General features: G+C 46.1%; 1 protein-coding gene across 1 annotated transcript in view; it reads left to right on the top strand.

Moving 5' to 3' along the window:
* Positions 1 to 21,602, top strand: part of ADGRG4 (adhesion G protein-coupled receptor G4) — a 1,571,349-nt gene that overhangs the window by 429,361 nt on the left and 1,120,386 nt on the right. The window contains exon 5 of the mRNA XM_069612803.1: positions 17,725 to 17,819. Within this exon, the coding sequence (XP_069468904.1) occupies positions 17,725 to 17,819 (95 nt within the window). The remainder of the gene's footprint in view (positions 1 to 17,724; positions 17,820 to 21,602) is intronic.

Genomic DNA, 21,602 nt, shown 5'->3' with positions numbered 1-21,602 from the left:
ATTTAATACAGGTTAGGATTAGAAACTGAGGTTCTGCCCACTGGATGATAGCATTTTTGATGATTAGGGGATTTCCAATATTGACCCTACAAATATGTCATGACAGCCCCGTAGGGCTGGATGACTTGCTGTGACGGTGTTATGTTGAGATCCTGTCAGAATTTACAGGGGGTGCATGCTTTAAACTGCATGCTATTAAGGTTCACCTTCGAGTCCTTTGCTATGGGTTTGCTTGGCTAAATAATGTGCTCCAATTCTGGTCTTATATGCAGTGAATGGGTACTTTGCATTGCATATTCAGATGGCATGTATTGAAATCCAATGATTGTTTTATTGGGATAAGCTTTTGGATTAGTTTGTAAACCGTAGGGAAGGTTTTGAAGACTTTATTAGTATTGCTCTAGGTGACTTAAATTGAGCAGTGTATTTTGACTCTGAATTTTCTTAACCGGAAAGGATAAGGCTTTGTGTCTTCGTCAATGCCAAGATGATGTGTGCCCCATATTTATGGCACAGGTGTAGTTTGATTTTGATTACAGAGGCATGACTTGTTACCTATCAAACAAATGTGTTTGTATTCAATGTGACATTGGAAGACAAATGTATTGACCTTTTGAAAATGCAAGGAGGGTTTTTATATATTGATAAATGCTTCTTTTTGACAACGTTGGTGCTTACTGGTTCAATGAAATACAAACTAACGACAAATTGTTATGTGATGCAAAATGCCTCTTTCCCTGAACTCCTGTCTGTTTTGTCAACTCTCTATCCCTGTCTATATGCACTACGACCAACAGGACCTGTCGTGGACGTGTCGCAGAACCAGTGAGTAAGTCAGGTTAGAGGGTTGTACATTAATAGAGACGTGAGAGTGAGTTGGGAAGGGAAATACACTTTGAGCCCCCCAAACCCGATTATAAATCATTGTAGCAAGAGCACAAATCGGCACTGAAGGTAAGACAAGGGGAGACGCCCTCTGGTTTCTAAATCAGTGTTTTATAGTTTCGCGGTCGCATACCAGAGCACTAGACGTTACTCTAAGCTGGGAGTTGGGGGACGGGGCCCTTGAGATCAGAGCTGTGGCTGGCCGCTGTGATCCCAAGGGACATGCGCCATCATCTCTGCTTCCAGGCCTTCCACCTCAGATTCTGACAGGAATTGGTAGGTCTGAAATAGTCTCCTTATCAGATATATTCTCTGAAGTGTACAGCTGAGTATAAAGGTTCTTGAATTCTTGATTGATCAATGCTGGATCATATGTTAAATGTCTGGTGCCATATTCTATTCCACAGATCACCTAATTTTCTCGCAACCTAAAATGATGCATGAGTTGAGGGTCACATTTTCCCCCTCCTACATCAGAATTGCATTGTGTTCTAAATAAAGCTTTTTCAGTCCTCACAGACAGTAATTTATGAAACTCAGATTTATGTTGCACAAGCATTCTATTCCTTTCACCAGATGGATTAATCATTTTCTAATTTTCCACATTACTAACAATTGATTCTAGTGACTTTGGGCCTCATCACGAGTTCTGAGGTAAGCCCTAAAAGAGGTGTGAACGGAATTAGCACTGCAAGTCCTGCTCTGCCGGATCATGAGCCGGCGCAAATACTGCTGACTGCAAAACAGCCGGTGCAGTTACTGTTGGCACAATTACCACTGGGGCTATCACAGTCGCTGGAATCTGCGCTACCATGAAATGCAACCACCGCCGCATCACAAGTCCTTGTATGGCGGTTTTAGCACCCGAAAATGGTGCTACTAGCGTCGAGAACACTTTGCAATTAACCCCAGCCTGCAGGTGGAGGTAAATGAATACAGGAGGGAGAAATGAAGCCACAGGTGATCCCAATCCACTCCAAAGGGCTAGATAAGGGACACGCCTTCCGCAAACACAGTTACAAGCACGATGCAGCAACTAGCCATTTCGAGATGGGACATGCGGCTGCTCATGCTGCGCCTGGAACTACAGAGGCAGGACAACCAGCCCAGGGCACAGGGTGTACAGGGGTGGAGGAGGGGAGGAGGAGGAGAGGCCAAGCAAGGTGAGCACCAATCCCAAGGGTCAGGCCCTCACCCTGGACCCTCACTGACAGGCAGTGGGTCACCCTGTACCGCCTCAACAGGGAGACCATAACTGAGCTGCTCAACACAATCCGCGCTGACATAGTGAGCAGGATCAACATCCGTCCCCACTGCTGAAGCTAGTATCTGTCCTACAATTCCTAGGAATGAACACCTTCCAGCACTTCTAGTCGTTCCCCTTCTTCCCTGTGCTCAGTCTTGCTTTCGGTCTTTTGTTCTTCTGGCATCCCTAGAATGGAATGCTCTGCCTTATTCTCTTCGTTCTGTCTCCTCCTACTCTTTATTTCTTAAGTCGTTGAAGTCCCAATTTCTTCATCCTGGTTAATATGGCAGATTGGTTTTATTTCATTGTTGTTACTTTTCATTTTTTGTACTGTCCTGATTCTCTGTACATCACCTTGGCTTAAGGCGCTATAAGGCCCCTCACCCCACTCAAGCCTACTTCTGCAGGAGTCTGTCCTGATACATTCTGGTTTCACTCAAGCCTACTTCTGCAGGAGTCTGTCCTGATACATTCTGGTTTCACCATCACCGTCTTGTGGACAAAGCTGGATTTGACTTTTATGGACTTCATTCATTCATAGTTCGTCACCCTTTCTCAACTCTCATGCTGGACTTCCTTTGCATTTTGTACTCATGGTGGCCCTGAATCATGCTGTTCCCATCTTCATCGTGTATCCTGGCTTGCAACATTATGTGTTACTACTGACTTCTGCAATTGTATTCACTCTCCCCTCTTGCTTCTCCACTCTTTTGACTGCTAACTCTCTGTTCTCTCCTCCTTTCCCTTCCCCCTTTTCCTATCTCCTCCCCTTACTTTCTTCTATGCACTTACTCTATCAGAACTGTCCCTGGACCTAGTATGATAGCAACCTCGTCTGTCTCCTCCTCCCTCCCCTTACTGTTTTTTTCCTCCCAACCCCCCTCCAGCACTATCTGAAATGTCACCAGGCCTAATATGATAGTCACTTGTTTTGTTCCTCCCCTACCTTTCTGCACCCCTCTCCCTCACCTCTTGTTTTTTTTCTGGCTCTACCAGAAATGTCGTCAGGCCTAATACGGTAGTCGCCTGTCTGTTTCCATTTCCTTCCCACTCTCCCCCTCCCTTCCTTATCTATGTTTTAGCTCTTGCACTATCTGAAATGTCGTCAGGCCGAGTACGATAGTTAATTTCACATCCTCACTGTTCATGGCCTGTAAGAATGTCATTGTTTTTTCACTTGTTCCCGCCCTTGCCTTGAAGCGCTTTGAAACTCATTGTGTATAGGCGCTCCATAAATAAACTATCATATATAAAATATATTCTCTGCAGTCCTGACCCAGGTGCTGGATGCTTTCCTGGGGCATGTGTCACACCACATCTCAATGCCCAACACCCCGGCAAAGGTGCACGCCATGATGGCAAAGGGGGGAATGTGAGAAACACCACAAAGCAGGGTATGACAAGTAAATGCAAAAGTCGGACCTGCCCACTTCCTGCACCAAAGTCACAGTACATCCCAGGGAACATGCACATGTCAGACATACCTGTATGGCGAATCTGATGAACACATACACTAGCAACTCCAAACACACACATGACTACAGGTACCACAATGTAACTTGCATAATGCGTTCCAATGTCAAACAAAGTGCCACATCTCATCACACAACATCAAACCTGCCAGTGCCACAGCCAAGTATCCATGTACACTCAGCCTGCAATGCCGACCCGCTGCCCCCCGAAGCCTAGAGATGGCCGATAGGAAACCCATCAGGCCACATGCATGAGAGCAATACACTGCCACAAGACAGCCACCATGTCAGCTTGACATGGCACCGACAGACACGTGGTGTTTCATCTGCTGCAAGGGAACAGGCACAAAAGATCGCAAAGAGACATGCCATGCAATGAAGCCCCAAATGAATGCACATGATGTCCAATGCCCTGATGCCATGGAATTCCCCCCAATACACTGTGACGCAAGTCTGTGCCTCTCTCCAGGCAGGTGACTCTGGATGCCCATAGCTGCCCTGGCTCATGATACCTGTGCGGGATCCACAAACACTACAGGATATTGCCTATACTCACGCTCACAGCAGAACCCATGTGTGCATAGAGCAGACCTTTGGCCTGTTTCTGCTGTCTGGACAGACCCTACAGGAGGAGCCCTGATGTACTCACCTGAAAAAGAGGGTAAAAATGCTTGTGTGGGCCATACTGCAGAATTTATGCCTTCGGCGGAATGTCCCTCTACCCCCTGATGTGGACATGCTACCCCCAGAGGATGAGGATGCAGTGCCTGTGGCAGAGGCAAATGCACGCATTGCCAGAGATGATGGCAGGGATGGGCGACTGGCTCCACAGGGACTGATAGACCATTTTTATGAGATATACACAGGGCACATGCCAGGTGCCACCGTTTGACACTTGCGTCAATCAATAAACACAACGATGACACAATTGGGAATGTTCTTGATGAATTTCAACTATTTTAATGTAATTACGTGTACTAAATAAACCCCCTAACCCATCCCATGACCAAAACCCCAGCACACTATCCAGCACACTATCCCCCCTCCCGCTCCCACCACCAACACCCCAGCATGGCCACTGTGGGCAAAAGGTGTGTCATTGTCACTTCTGTGGCCTCTTCCCACTCAGGGCTTCACCCAGTGATTTGGGCCCCAAATGGCCCTCAGACCGATGCCTGGGTGTGCTTGACTGGGACCCCTCAGTGGGGGTGGCTGAACTGGAGGGTATTGGCCCTGGCTCCCGGATGTGCTGCAGGGTAAATTCTGCGCTTTGATGAATTGACTCCGCAAAGGCCGAAATCCCATCTGTAATCTTCCTGACTCACTGCCCATACACGGTCATGGCAGCAGTGCTGGCAGCTGCCTGTGCCCGGCTCCTGTCCATTGCATGCACAATCCTGTAGGTGGCCCCTTGCAGGCAATCACAGATCTCCAGTTGCCACCTCTTCATGTCATCCAGCCATGGATTGGCTTGGTGGTTTGTGGTGAATGGGAGCGAGGCCTGTGCAGAGGCTCAGGGCTCTAGGCCAGTGAGCCATATGATGGCATGTCCACATCCGGCTGAGGTGTCTGAGCACACTGTTGGTGTGGAAGGCAGTCTGGAGTGTGTGATACTTCATCAAGCTGTGGCACTGGGCTTGTATCCCCCTGTGTCTGGACGGTGGTCCTGCCAAACCGTGTGGCCTAAGTGTCTGCCACTGCAGCGGCGGGAGTGGGTGCAGTGTGTGTGGAGTTGCTCCTTGTAGCTTGTGGTGTTGGCACAGGGCCTGCCAGGTCCAGGTGTTGCATTGCGATCATTGCGCCTTGGCATGGCATGTGTGTGCCCTTGTGGTGTGGTGGTGGCTGACCATGAGGGCCTGGAGGCACCACTTCCCGACGGGTCAGCCCCCTCATTCTCCTCAAATTGTTCCGGTGATATGTGAGTGCCTGTAGGGGACATATGAAATGTTGTCAGGTATGGTTCTTTCACGTGTGTTGGCATGCAAGACACATGTGCTATGGTACAGAGTGACACCCCACATATTTGGGCAGATGGGTATGGTTGTTCAGGGGACATTGCATTGTGACACATGATATGATATGATTGGTTATTTATAATGCACTTAATACCCAGAGGTTTCTAAGCGCGACCCGGGGATCGAACCTGTGTTGCTCCATGTCATCTTGCTTTCAAGGCGAGCATGTTGCCCCTGAGCTATCCTTCCGAGACACATGGCCTATGGCCTTTGTGTGGGGAAAGCAGGATATCCATGCTGGGGCAGCTGATGTATTGCATGAATGCTTCTGGTTCATCATACCCCCTGATCCCCACCCTGGGTGATGCAAGCCTTGTGGGAGTGGGTGTGGTGGCTTTGTGTATGGCACTGCCATGGCTCTATGGGACACTGCTGTGCAGTCAGCAGTGTTGCACTGTGGTGTTCTGTGTTTGGCTTGCTGCACCCATGTTGGTGCAGGGGGACATGTACTTCCATGGGGCTTGTCTGCCATGCTAACATGGGACAGGTTAACAAGGCCTGCATCATGTTGGTGTGACTGCTGCTTGGTGTTGTGGTTACTCATGCACCACAATCCTGCTGGCACAAGGTGAACCAGCATGGGTGTGGTGTGCATTGCACTTGCATTTGGTCGCTTGCCACCCCTCCACACTGCAGTACCGCTCAGGGGTGCACTTCGTGCCCAGCCCCCTGGCTGCTGAAAGGGTGCCTGATGTGGCACCCCGTCACTTCACCCCGACTGGCCGGCCCAGCTGCTGGGTCTGCTGGCATGTGTCCCTGTCCACTCCGCCATCATGTGCTAGGCTGAAATGTATGCATGGTCATTTGCTGTATGGTGGGGGGGTTGACTCATCTCCTGCCTCCTGGCAGCTAGCACCCGCCTGCCTACCTCTGACTCCCTCAATGCCCTCCATACCAAGGATGGTGCTGCATTTTTCCTCCCATGCCTTCAGGACTAGTGGCTTGATGGTTCCACCTCCAGTTGCCATGGACTCCTGCCGGTGGTTGGAGAGGAGTCCCAGCACCCTGACCCTGAGGTCATTCCATCTCTTACGGCAGTCCTCAGCATCAAGGGGGACGGTGCCCACCGCAGTCACCTTCTGGCTGATGGCATGTGTAGGTGCCTTTCCCCAGCTTACTACGTGTGAGAGAAAATAAAATAACCGACACAACCCCTTGTCGGGGAAGGAGGCACTGAGACCCGGCTGCAAGAGTTCAAAGGATGGTTTATTTTTCCAGCTAGGAAATAACCCAAAAAACCCTTCTCTCTCATTACATCACACTTGTATTTATATCAATTAAAGTAACTTTAACAAAAAATGCTAAATGGACCCAATTGGCCAGGCGGTGTGGTGCTGTAGGTGTGTGTGGCATCTCTTCCTTCTGGTTGGCTGAGTGGCTGACGAGATGAAGGACGTCAAATATCTTGTGCTCCACGCAGGTCAGGGTCCGGTCACTGTGGTCACTACCTAAGCTAATATGTTACACATTAAATAACAAATTATCTAAAACATTTTATGCTACTTTTCACATTTCTACATAAGTCACACACAATGATTATTGTCAGTACAATTGGGTCATTCGTGGCTTGTAATTGAAGGCCTTGACCCTTATTGTGCATGTAAAAAGAATCGGCTGTGTTTCGCATCTCTCCTAGGTTTCAAACTCATTATTACAAGTAAAAACATATATAGTAGTAAAAATGCTTAAGGTTAGTAAGGAGTGTGTTGGGTTGGTTTCGCAACACAGGCGAGGGTCTGGCACTTAAAAGAAATACCTTACTGGGAGCGTAGAGTCAGGAGGGCAATAAATTGTTCTAAAATGGGGATGGGTGGCTGGCACGTTTATGGGGAAGAATCGATAAGAAAGTACTTAGCTCATTCTGGTTCACATGCTGGTTCTCAGGCGAGCAGTGATCTCAGAGGAAGAAAACTTGTCATATTGGTTGTTGCAACTTTCTCCGGCTTCTGCGTGAGAATGGAAGCGCAGAGCTTTCCTTCGCAGGGGGAGTGCAAGGGTGGGGGCCAGCCAGCTGCCTGCGCGCCTTGGGCATGTGTGTGTGTCTCTGTCCTTGGCTGCTGCGGTGGAAGGGGAGCTGAACATTGCTGTACTATTGCAGTGAGGCCTGTTTACCCGAGATGGAGTTGAAAAGGGGCACAAAAGATGGATGCCCTGTGTCCTGCTCAGTAGTCCCATCTATGTAGCGGTCAACCGTGGTTAACTTTACATAAGGGCGAGGGGCAATCCCACTACCAGAGGCACATGGTCCAAGCCTTGTACTGAGGAGTGTACGACGCGAGGGGGCCTGAGGACCCCTCGCTCCCATACACATGCCAGATGGCAGCCTTGCGCTACCCAGTTGTCTTCCTTTGCCTGTTGCCATAGAGCTTTGCTCTGGCCTGTAACTATGGGCCAAGGGGCATTACCTGAAGTGATAATGCCCCCTCTGTTGGGGGTTATTGCTTAATTAATTTCCTTTCTTGTGTTCAGATAGTTCTCTCTTGGTTTCTTTCACCAAGAGTTACTCTAATGGAAGGTTTATAACAGGAGTACAGCTGGCTCCTTCTGTTCAGAGTCCAGCAGCTCCTAGCTAATTTCCTTTTAGTAAGCGCAGTAGATTTAAGGGCTCTCGTCACTAGCGTCTTCTTCCTGGAAGTAAAACTCACAGAATGACACAAAGTATCCGTTTTACTCGTATTTGTCAGGTGGGGTTAATTGTATCCAATAAGTATCGGGTTGACCTAATCCCTTTTCCCTTTTAATTATTCTAAAAGCCCCACCTCCCATTTCGCCTCATTATGTCCCCCCATATCTCATCTCATCCTCAGCGGCGCTGACCACGGTAGCCCCTTCATGTCCACTTGCACCCTTCCCTCCATGTTTCGTCTTCTCCTCCTAAGTGCTGCCTCCCACACTCATTTCCACGTGTCTCCTCTCCTCCTGGGCGCTGCTGCCTGCACTCGTTCCTTTGTGTCTCCTCTCCTCCTCCGCACTGCCATCCGCGCTCCTTCCTCTGCGTTCCTTCTCACACAGAGGTTTTTATTCCAGAGGAAAAAGAGGAAAAAAGCAAAGCTCTTTCAGAAACTCTTATATTATTCCATGAAAGTCACGAAACAAACGTTAAAATAAATTATTGTGCCTAGATGTACAGAGATCTATCTGCAGTCAAAACACAGTAGAACCAGGGCTCAAGTCGAGGGGACACGCGGAGGGACAGAGTCCTCACACTTTTTTCAGAGGGTTTACTCAGTCCCCCCCCAGCTAAAATGAGAAACATTGAATGTCTGCTTTGAATGTATGCATTAAAGCCAACCATGGGGATCGAACCACAGTCGTGAGATCTGTAGGCCAGACACTTCACCACTGCACTGTATAACCTGGTGAAAAATAACAAACAACTAAAAGTAAAATGTCTCATTTCGGTACTGCAAGTCCTAGGGAAAACATTTGTATTGGTTCTTGGAGTTTAAAACATGCACACCTTTTAAGCAACAATCCTCTCTGGGTTGTCTGTGTGTGTTGTTTTTATGAATGGCAAATGCCATTTGTCCTGTGCAATTTGAGTGGTTATGCAAAGCCAATTTAATGAAATGTGCATGTTTCACCTTGATATGCTAAATTCTGGCGATGTCACATCCCTTTGCATTTGTTGATGAGTCCCCGCACTTTCATTTTTATGACTTGACCCCTGAGTAGAACCACTGAACTGCTGAAAACTGGAGGCCATCAGATCTGCCTTTGAGTCGAGTTGGGTCTCGAAAATAGGAGAACCCCCTGGGTGGTGGCTGCCCCTGCACTGCAGTCTTTGGGCGTTTGAATCTGTGATAGATTACCAAGATCAGGAGAGCCTGAGTAGTTTCCAAGTGACACCAGGAGGGAAGCTTTCCTCAATTCATCCCAGAAAAGGATGATCGCCGCTATACCCACATTGAGCTCAAAACGGATGTGTGTCAATAATGGGCTCCACACTTCACTGTATGGCTGCACGCTTGCGAGGGGTACCCCGAATGTCCTGCTAATGCATTGCATTCATCTGTGTCTGTCCGGGTGAGTGTGATCATTGCACCCTTCTTGTCACACAAAACATAGATGGGGTTATCTATCCTTTACAGGCATGACCCAGACACAATGGCACAAACACATAGCAGGAAATGTCATGGATGCGCCACGTGCCCGTTCACATACAGCAACATGAACAACCATGGTGTCTTGTGTAAGCTCTGCATCTGCCATCTGCTGTGCCTGTCACAGCGCTGACACAGTTATCCCATCTGGCTCAATAATGTAAGACTTTAACAATAGATAAAGCACAGATTAATATAAATTATTGCCAAAGAACGTCATCGCTCATGTAGCTGCTATACATGCATTATATCCACCAAAGGCAAGCCTTTAATGTTACATGACTATGCAATGTATATTGTCATGCCTAGTACATCCCAACACATTTAGCGCTTGCTATCAATTGAAAGGTACAAACATTCATTGATGTGTTACCACATTCACGACAATGAGGTCAGGTTTTCTGTAAGGCATCATTAACAACCACCGTAAAATATTCTGTAAGGTGTTCTAAACCACATCTTTACCAATACTGTAGGCCTTGTGATTGAGATCACTTGTTATGTTGTGTTATTAGGATTCATAACGTGCTCAGCTGCCATTTGCATGGACTCCTGGCACTCTGGTGGATCTGAAAGAGCGGGGGTGGATGAGTTGATGGCGTTGAGGCGGGGGGGGGTGCGGGGGGAATACAACACAGCTTTGCTGTTGTGTTGATGCGTCTAGACCAGAAGTACCTTGAGCTCTGTGTGCGTGTCAGTTTCTAAGTGTTTTAGGATGAGAGCATAAAGGCATTTCTGTCCAAAAGTGCAGCCTTGTGCGCCCAGGGCACTAAGATGCATTGGCCTGGACTGTGCCATATAAGATGGTAGCCGAGGTTTAGCATACTAATATTTGATGTCTGTTGGGAGGTGCCTTCACTGCTCATGCATGGGTGGCTTAGTTATATGAATGTTGTGTGTTGAAGTTGTGAATTTGAGCCTATTTTACCGGTCCTCCTCCGACATCCACTTTGCCAGCGTACTAAGCAAAGGACGGATGAAGACAAGGAAATCAACTGTTTGGGCCTGTTTGGGCCTGATCGGGCCAAGGCCAGATACGCTATTCTGCATTTCACCTACAAAGCAGTCACTATGACTGCTACTTGCTAAAAGACATCTCCATTTGTCTTCCCCCCCCCCCAACACCTAATCCCCACTCTCACTAGGGTTCGAATGGCCAAACACCCTGGCTAGCCCCGGCAAGCTACCCTATTGAGCCTCATCAATATCGCCCTTGCCCACATTCAACACCTACGGACCACACGCCCTCTCGTGCTCAAAGCTCGCTCAGCAGTCACTCGCACTGCAGAGAGCACTGACCTCAACTTGTACAACAACCTTGAAGACCTTTAAATCACTGAAACATGGTTTACCCCCACCCATGTTTTTAACATTCTCCTACACCAAGGATACTGCATCCAACATGCCAACCGCCAGGAAGGGGAGGAGGCGGCGTGGCAATCATCCATAGGAGTGATTGGCCATGCTCTTTCATCCCCTCTCCCACAACAAGTTTGTTTGAATCACTTGCCTGCCTGTATCCTTTATCGCACAAGGAGCCCACCATCTGCCACCTTATCTACAGACCACCTCACAGGAGTGACTCTTTCATTTCCGATATCTCCAACTTACTTTCCTCTGCCAAATTAGCACATTCTAATAATGTCTTTCTCTGAGATGATAAACATCCCCAAATCACAGACTGACAGCCACACTCAAAGCATGCTTTTCGCACTGACTGGTTCCATGTACCTTAAGAGAATTTTTCTCTCCCTGATGCACAACAAAGGGAACACCCTAGACTTCGCATCATCCCTCCTCTTCACCTGATCAGACCTGATCCCACTCGACTGGTCTGACCACACCACCATCCTACTATCAGTCATCATCTTGACTAAAGGGCACAAAGGTTAGGATAAATGCCCCCTTACTCAAAACTGCTCATTCAAAACCTTCCCCAACAATGCACTAGAAGCAAACTGTGCAGACTTCCCCACCACAGGGAATGCCTCTGGCCTCCTAGAATTATTCAGCAACTCTATGTCAGGAAGCAGCCATGGGAAACGACTGCCATAAGGAATTTGTGGTGTTTTCCTTAGCATTTCTGGGACCGTTTGTCACACTACAGTATCGAAAGTGCACGGCGACAGGACGTCATGTGGCACACTGTGCGTTCCCAAAGCAGAGGTGAAATGCTTGCGTCTGTAGGACTCTTTTTTCTTGTTCTGAGCAGCTCCTGTGTGTTTTGACTCTCCTGGTATTTGATCTTCAGCTTCTGTTCCTGGAATGGTGTTCTCCTTCTCCCCTATTCAGCTTCACGTCCTGCCTAATCCCTCTTGTTAATCTCCTGGTTTTTGACACAGCAAGTAAAACAATTTTCTCTCTTTTTTTTCTGCATCTGTTTCAACGCCTTTGGATTACAGTTTTTCTCCACGAAATACGTTATCTTGGAACCTTTCTGTTGGCTCCTTGTGGATTTCTGATGCAGCTTGACCCCGAATGGCATGCAAGAACTTCATTGCTTTGATTTGTGCTATTCATGTTCCCTTTACATTAGCTACCGTCCTCGTGCCATTCAGGGCAGGTACCTCGGTGTGTTTTCTTTTCTTTTCCCAGTATTGGGAAAGGGTTACCTGGCCTATGGACATTTGCCCCCTATAGCTCTTCAAGCAGAATTCAATGGAAGCACATGGCAAGGCTCTATCCCATAGTTTGGGTAGAGAGGGTCTAAACACAGTACTATGCTTTTATTCACCAGACTGTACTTATTTTGCAGCTCGAGGCGGTCGACAGACACCGGACACGGCTTCCTCTGCCCTCCTGTCCTCCTCCTCTCTGCAGGTCGAATATAGGATCTGTGTGGGTGGTACGCGAGGAAGGTCTGTCACGCTTCAGAGGTTTCTGTCACCATTACTAACAGATTGAGTAGCCTACACTACTCCTCCTCCGGGGTGACAGAATGGAGGCTAGTGCTTATCCTTTAGCTGCTTTGACTCAGGCAGTCACCTTTTTCAGATGAGATATGGTGACATCTCATACAATAATCCATCAACGGCGGGGCCATATTCAGAGCACTGGCCAGGCATTATCCCCTGATCCAGAATTCAATCCTGTAAATGTTGGTGCACCCCCTTCGGGGGCCGCAGCACCCATCGCACCAGTTGCACCAATAGTTATGTCACAGCCTTTTCCTTTTGCCCCCCAGAACGTTTTCTTGGGGACCCAAAGAAGTACTGAACGTTTATTATTCAGTGCAATTTGCACCTTCTTTGTCAATTCATTACATCCCTGGGCACCCCTACCAAGGCCACCTTTCTTTTGTCTTATCTCTGGGGTTTGGTGGCTATATGGGCTAATCCTTTATTGGAAACAAAAAGTCCCCTATTGTATGATTTTTATGTACTCTTGGAAGCTATGAATAGGGTCTTTGATACACAATACAAGGCAGTCATATGGATTTAGAGCTTCTTGCATTAGAACAAGGCTCAGAAGGGACCCTGGCCAATGTGGCTCAATTTTACCAGAGACCAAACGAGCAGCCCTGTTTTACAAAGGATTGTTGGAAGTCCTTAAGGATGCCCTGTCTACTGTAGCGAGTATCCCAAAAACATACCCTGAGCTCCTCGATTTGGTTCTGCAAATAGATGCCCTTCTTTCAGAATGTAGTGGTGAAAAAAGAACACCACCAATGCGTTCTATTGCAAGGCCCGAGACCACAGTCGCCAATTAACCAATGGACAGTTTCAAACCTATGCAGATTGGGACAGTTTGTGGTCCCTTGTTGCCACAAGAACAGGAAAATAGATGCACTACAAATTTGTGTTTGTACTGTGATAAAGCAGGACATTATATCCAAGTTTGTCCCAATGGACCCAAATGGGATTCGGGAAACGAGAAGACTCGTCCAGACACAGGACCAGCTGGACGAGTATGATGGAAAATAGGTCCTTTCCTGGTCAGCGATTGCATGTCTATTTGCCAGTTGTCTTTGTCTTACCTGATCAGAAACATTTGTCAACATCTGTATGTTCTGGTGCATCAGGCACCTTCATGGATATAACATTTGCCTGTGAACATGGCATTTCTTTTGAGAGTAAAACCCAACCAGAAACGGTCAAGGCAGTTGATGGAATATGCATGCACACCGATTCAGGTCATGAAGAGGTACTTTCTTTTGATCTCATAGCTGCCCTGCATTTCAAAGCTATACTGGGTGTCAGCTGGTTGCAACTACATAACCCGGTTATTGTCTGAGTTGAGCAAACCATGACATTTACTTCTCAGTACTATCCTAAGGTGTGTATGAGTTCTCCTGGACAAGATCGACCTTTGCAAATATTGTCGGGACTCCATATCATCGGAATAGTGGACACTTCATTATCCAGTGCCTATTGATCCTGTTTGGACATGTTTAGTGAAAAAGAAGATTGTCTTCTGCTACCACATAGGAAGTATGATTGCCCCATTGATCTACAACCAGGGGACTAAGTCCCGCACAGAAGAATATATCCTTGACATGTGATGAGGATTTGGTTCTCCAGCAGTACTCTCGGGAATCTTTACAGAAAGGCTGGATTAGGCCTTCTAAATCACTGGCAGCTTTTCCTTTGCTTTTTGTAAACAAGAAAGAAGGAACTCTTAGGTCCTCTATAGACTATCATCAACTGAATGACGTTACAATAAAAAAACATTATCCTCTTCCTTTGATTTCGTTCTTGTTGGATCGATTACGATCCACTACTATCTTCACCAAATTAGATCTGAGAGGGACTTACAATCTCATGCGCATTCGATGTGGAGATGAAAAGAAATCTGCGCTCTGCACATGGTACGGACTGTACAGGTACCATGTGATGCCCTTTGGGCTTTGCAATGCACCAGTCACATTTCAAAACTTTGTGAAAAACATTTTCATGATATCCTAGATCAGTATATCGTTCTGTATCTGTATGATATACTCATCTATTCCAGTACTCTGGAAGAACACATCCAACATGTGCAAGAAGTGCCACGATGATTACAACTGAATCATCTATATGTCAAAATGGAGAAATGTACTTTCCATGCCACCAATGTGGAGATTAGGGGTTTTATGCTGACTCCAAGAGGTGTTCATATGTCTCCAAAGAAAGTCCAGGTGATATTGTAGTGGCCTATCCCCTCCTCGCTCCGAGCTTTTCAATTCTTCTTGTACTTTGCCAACTTTTCTTGATGCTTTATAGCATCTTTTTCTATGATGGCGGCACCCTTGACTGAACTCATGAAGACTAAGGCCCCTTACTGCTGGCATTCAACAGAACACTCCGCTTTTGAGTAATTGAAAAAGGCGTTTACTTCTAGCCCTGTCTTACAGCATCCCAATCGAGACCAGTAATATATTGTGGAATTGCTTTTGATTGTGCTTTTCATGTTCCCTTTGCATTAGCTACCATCCTTGTGGCATTCGGGACAGGTCCCTTGGTGTGTTATTTTTTTTCTTTTCGCAGTATCGGGAATGCATTTGTTGGCTTAGGTATGCCAGAGGTCTGAGGACTCAGCCAAGGGCAAGTTAGAGCTATCGTTTATTACACAAACCGACAGGGATCATACAGGACATTTGAAATTCCCAGAATCACTGCTCCTGAGCTCGTGTTGGGCCATTTTGTTGCAACCCTGCATCTCAACATGGGCCCTTCCCAGAAATACCTGTGGGTTCTTCTGGTTGGGTGATTGCAGTGGTATCCCTTATTGATATCACCTATAGAGATGGTGTTATGGTCCTTGCATGTCAGGTGGCTGCCTGCCCCTTCCCCAAGAAACTATCTATTACATTGTTGCAGGGTCGCAGGATCACCATTGGCCCTTGCCCTCTGCCATCCACCCCTGGATTTCTGTTCCCTGATCGGCTTGAATTGGGACCCAGCTCTGTTCTCAGCGCTCTGTGCACCTTCTCAAGGTGATGGGAATGACTATGTGTTTCCTTTGTCTCAGGAGGATAGCTTAGTGGCAACGCGTTCTCCTTGGAAGCAAGACGACACAGAACCACACAGGTTTGATCCCCAGGTCCGCACTTAGAAACCTCTGGGTATTAAGCGCGTTATAAATAACTCAATATCAATGCAACTGTTAGTATTACCACTTTTGCCTGTGAGAGTGCCCTCAGCGTTGCAACTCTAACTTAGTGGGTCAAAGCATTTCTTCGTGTCTATGTGCAATGTGGCCTATTGTCTATGTACCTTTGTGATGGATAAGTATACGCTTCGTGTCTAACGCATCTACGTCTTGGTCCTAGTTGCAACGTTATTGGCTCCCTGCACGGTCACAGTCAGTCCAATTGCTCCATCGTCTGCAAGTTTATCTCTACAACATCATCGGGATAGGGTCTGTATGGTTGTCTGAGTAAATAGCATTTCTCGCATCTGCGGTACAGTGGTGATGGGGGTTGGGGGCCAGGAACGATGTACAACTTTCATTCCTGTAACGTCGAGACGAGGGAGGGACCAGCGCAATGAGGGCCACATTCAACTGCCTCTCTCCAGTCTCATGTTTGAAGGGGGATGAAATACAGTGAAACGGGTGGGATGTCCAAATGTCATGTAGCCAGTAATGTCTGGTGTGACATTGTACAAGTAACAAATAACAGAATTTCTGATTTATACATAGAGATATTTTATTGAAAGATATTTTCTGTGCAGTGCCTAGCTCGGGGATTAAACATAATGGGTCTCAGTACGCGTTTGGAGGCAGCCATGGTGCTATTAGCACCATGGCTGCCTCCAAAATCGTGTCCGGGTCTGGGATCTGTTAATGAGGAATTACCGGGTCATTCCAACCTTGGAGGATTCGGTAATTCCTCATTCACAAAACCAATCCACATTCCCATTCCAGCCCCCATAGGGCTCAATGGGAATGGGGATGGAGATAATAACGGGCCCGTTATTAGCTCCTTGGTACCCTCGCGGGACCCAGAAAGGACGTTTGGTTTTACCAGACGTCTGTTCCGGGTCCCGTGAGGCAACCTCGTAATAGGGCGGAATGGGTTTACCGGCACCGGCACCATTACCGGTGCCGGTAAACCCATTCCACCAGCCTCGTAATGAGGCCCAATGTCTGCAGTGCGATCATCTGTTAACACGTGTTGGCCTCATTAGAGCTTGTCAAACTAGAGCAGGCAAGCATGACTCACACACACTTTACTATCCACATGCAAAGCATCTCATGCTTATGACGGGGAGAGTGTCAAAATCATAATCACTTTTGAATGTGCCTTAAAAACATTTTCCTTCTGGTGCCGGGACGAAATGTTTACAGCATATCACTCTTTCACCATGCACAGTGCAGTCTGAAAGGAAAGGGCAAGGTGAATCAGGAAACTGCTTGCCATGCTTTGGTCTCATTGGATCTCTACAAATATGTCTGGTCTTTTCATCCAAATACATTAAAATGGCAAAATGCAAAATGTTAATATATATACATTGCCATTACTTTGCTATGGAAAAACGATGGATTCTGCAAAGGATGTGGATTTCACAGCTTTGCAAGTAACCTTCAAGCTATCTTTTATTTTAGGGATGATTCTTGTCTGTCCCTTCCCACTGTGCTGTAGGTTAACAGGCCGTGAGTAAATGGTATACAGAGCGGAAACCGAAAAAGTGGAAAAACAAATTGATAGAGGTTCAAATCAGGTCCTTATTAAGTGCACTTATCACATAAGCTTTCAGCTAATTATGATAAGATAAACATCAGTGAAGGAGGGGGATTGAAGATGGATTAAATGTAAGATATCTTTGCCACGCAGAGACTAGTTGAGCTGGTGTCTCACATTTGCCTAGAGGCTGCCCACATGTACTATCCTGGTCAGATGTTTGGGTTAATCAAGAGACCAATGACTGCAGAGAGTCCCAGTAGAACTCGTAGGATATGGGAGCACTTGTCCGCTGTCTGCAGTATCATTGAGGAGGGCAATCCAGGTCATTATATGCATGTATGCCATCAACGCTGTAAGAGACCTATATTAAAAGTCATTCCATTTCATATTGTTGCAGTGTCCTTTTACATCATCAAGATGACCATGGCGGTCGAGAGCAGATATGGGTCCAATCTCAACAAAGAGCTCCTGTTGTATCATACATCAAATTTGGTAAATAATTGTGTTTCTATTTGTAATTGAACATGTATAAAGCCCTTATCACAATCTACTTGGGCAGATTAAAAACATGAATGATTGCAAAAGTATAATAAAAATGGAAACTCGACAATGTTTCGTCTCCATGACACCAAAAATATGGCATCGACGAATAGACGAATTTCAATGATGACTTTACTTGTTTAGGTCCATGATTTAATTTTGTCCCTTGATGCCTGGAGAGGTGTGTCATTCTGTGTAATATACGATTGCAATTTGTGCTCATTTTGTAGGGGGGAGTGGGTGACATTTACCACTACACAAACAGAACTGTCATAATTAGCAGGTTCCTGAAGAATCAAACACGCACCATGAATAATGTAAGGGTTCAACTATTGAATTGTGCACCTATATTAACAGTTAGGGTGATTTCCTTCACTCTTAAAAAATGATTGAAGACGAGGCAAGTTTGTATTCTTCTATTCTGCATATTTTCTTCTACCAAAATGAGACATTAATGAAAATAGTAAATTTTATTTGCAATGAAAAATGTACTTCTCTTACGACAATCACATTTTCTAGTAATTTTAAAATGTCGAATTGAATGGCTACTATGGGATATGTCAGATATGAGGAATATTATTTTGTTTTAATTATTAGCAATAACCCTATAATTTTACCAGAACAATGTAATCACTTTGCAACTTCTTGAGGCTATAATATTCATGGAGAAAAGTTGTGGGCAGAAAGTTATCATTAACAAGGACCTGTGAAGAGGCCACATGCATTAAGCTAGGGGATAAGGATTGGGGAATTAGGAACCAGGGACAATCACATGCTCTGCGATGCTGGCCCCAAAAGTGGTATCCTGGGGATCAACAGGTTCCCTAACCCATCCATAGTGTGTTAGAGAGCTCTCTCCACTCCACAACCCAAGACCCAGGTCTTTGAAAACCAGAATATATCAATGCTTTGTTTCCCGTCATGGTCCCCGATCATGTGGCACCGTGGATCATACAGTTAAGAAAGCATGTGTCAATGGTGAGAGTAACAGGTTTGCGGGTGCAATGTGAGTGAGTGGTTGCAGACCCGCCCTCCCTCACCACCACAGCAATCAACCTCCATACCTCACAGGTAGTTGGGCACCAGATAGTGGAAAGGCATCACAAAACATGGTGCCTGGCAGAAGGATGCCAAATAAATCCAAGGTGGAGTCTGGCTGAGATATAATCTTGCTATGCAGAGCTGTGGGGCACTCCATAGTGCGACCTGGATCACCTATTTAAATTGTATGTCCCAGTCTGCACTAATCATCACTTCCACTTGTAGTCCATGCACAGCTGCCATACCTTTCACACTTATCACACCAATCCCAAACCCAGAGAAGGTTAAAAGAGGAGAGAATTAGACAGGAAATGTAGGAGGTAAAAGAAAAATAGAGAGTATACCATGGCAAAGTGGAGAAGCAGAGAGCATAAGAAGAATGAACGTGCTAGTAGAGGGAAAGGCCCGAGGATAAGCTGTTGGGAAAGAGAAAGGAGAGGCAGAGAGGGGGCATGGAGAGAGAGCGATACAGATAGAGAGGGGAAGAGCATTAGAGAGAGAAGAGAGTAGGGGGTGGAGGAATATGTTAGGGCAGAGAAAGGAGAGGAGACAGAGGAATGTGCAGGGTGAGTGGAAAGTGAAGGGGATGAGGTAAAACAATCAAAGAGATAGAGAAACAAGAAATCGAAGGAGGAACACGAGAGGAGAGTGGAAAGTGGAAAGGCGGTCCCAAAAGTACCAAACAGACCCAGAGGAACTGGAGTCAATCAAAACCAGAGTCAAAAATGGAGTAGTGAAAGTGCAAGGCAAAACCCAGATTTATTATCAACCAAATAAAACCGGGACAGCATACAAGCATTCAAATCTTGTGACCCTGAGTGTTAATACAAAACAATTATTATAAATATTATATTATAATGGTTCTTTTATAATGCGCTTAATACCAGAGTTTGTTTTCTAAGCAAAGGTTCAGGATTCGAACCTGTGTTGCGCTGCATTATCGTGCTTCCAAAACAAACACTTTGCCCCTGAGCTATCCTCAGTCCCCAATTGCTTTTATACTCAAAATGCACCATCATTGACATCTTAACATAATCTCAGTTACAAAAGCCTATGGGGATCAGTGATTGGCTAATAGGTGTGGCTGCATATAGGTTCATTAGGTGTTAAACATTTAATTGGGTTATACATATCTGATGCTTCCACCTGGAACCATCCCTATATTGATAAGGTACAAAATACATCATCTCTACACTACATAATTGGTTGGCGTACTACTTGATGGGTGGCCTCTTGATAACCAACCTTGGACATTTCACCTTTCATCAAGATATGAGCCAGACAGAGGGCCTCATCATGAGTTGGGGCTTTGCTCTTAAATGTGGCAGTAACACTATTACTGCTACATTTAAGGGTTGGGCAGTAAGTGGGAGTTTTACCTCCAGCTTTTTGCTGACGGTGAACATGTCCCCTTACCACCTGTTTTTTGATGTTTTTGGTGATATTACCGCTGGCGCAAATACCGCCGGTGGTAATTGCACCCCCAACCAATGGGAATTTACTGCAGTACCGCTACTCATGATCCAGTGCTAATAGTTCTGGACCGAGTAGCGGTAATGCTATTTGCGCTAGTGATATTACTGCCGGGATACCCCCAGACTCCTGATGAGGCCCTCTAGAGTAGGGAGAGAGAGACCCATGAACTGTCCTTTGTTCAATTAAAAGTTTCCATCCCTCATCCCAAGGCCATGAGAATGGGCAATCTCTTTGTATTTGATCTTGTGTGGCAGCTCGCGTCTATGTGTGCTTTTAGGAGTATTGCAGGTGTCCTGTCTATGATGGCCTCTAATGAATAGTCGGTGTTCTCCAGCTATAGATCACGTGTTAGGAGGGAGTGTATGAAATTGAATTACCTTCTATTAATTGAGATTTTAGCTAATATTCACGTGTGTGCAGTGTTTTTGTTGCCACTAGGGACACTCTTGAGTTACCTTTTATGGAGTCCTTTGGCTTACTATGTAACTGCACCTGGCTAACAAAGACTGGTTGTATTCTTATAAGACTTTAATTAATCTGTGCATATTTTCCTTGCATCTTGGGCACTGCTATCTCATGCCTTTGTTCCACCGTACACATCTTCCTTTATTTCACTTTAACCTTGGCACTAGTTGTCAGCTACCGTCTGTGCTCTGTATGGACCTGTATTTCTGTGGCTTCAGCTCTTTGAGTTTTCCCAAGATTGTGATGCCTATGCCCATTCTGAAGCATGCTGCAGCTTCCATTTTTAAGAAAACGGCTGCCCAACTACACTCTTGTTTCTTTGTTAGTGAGCTATATCAATACATTGTTCATGTTGCATTCAATTTATACATTGGTCATGCTAGTGTTCTTCATGTCTTTCGATGTTATGTTAATATTCTTCATGTATAAATGCATATATTACCTAGTGTATGTGTTCTTCATGTGGAGTGCATGTGTGCTTTGTGTCTAATGCATGTACTTGTTACTGTTACAATGGCAGTATAAATGCTTTCGCCATCTTCAGCTTAGATTGTCACAACGTCCTTATGTACCTGCCTGGGATAAAGATGGTGCAGTTGTCTCAGTGACTAGTGTTTCTCACCTGTGCGGTATTTGGCCGGGGTAGGGGCAGAAGGTATGGATGACGTATTCATCTGCCTCCCAACAAAAGGGAGGGAGAGAGACAGAGAGAGAGAGAGAGAGAGAGAGAGAGAGAGAGAGAGAGAGAGAGAT

This window comes from Ambystoma mexicanum, chromosome 5p, assembly GCF_040938575.1.
Source record: "Ambystoma mexicanum isolate Mex_15411 chromosome 5p, UKY_AmexF1_1, whole genome shotgun sequence".
Classification (NCBI taxonomy): Eukaryota; Metazoa; Chordata; class Amphibia; order Caudata; family Ambystomatidae; genus Ambystoma; species Ambystoma mexicanum.
This window is presented reverse-complemented; position numbering and strand designations above follow the sequence as displayed.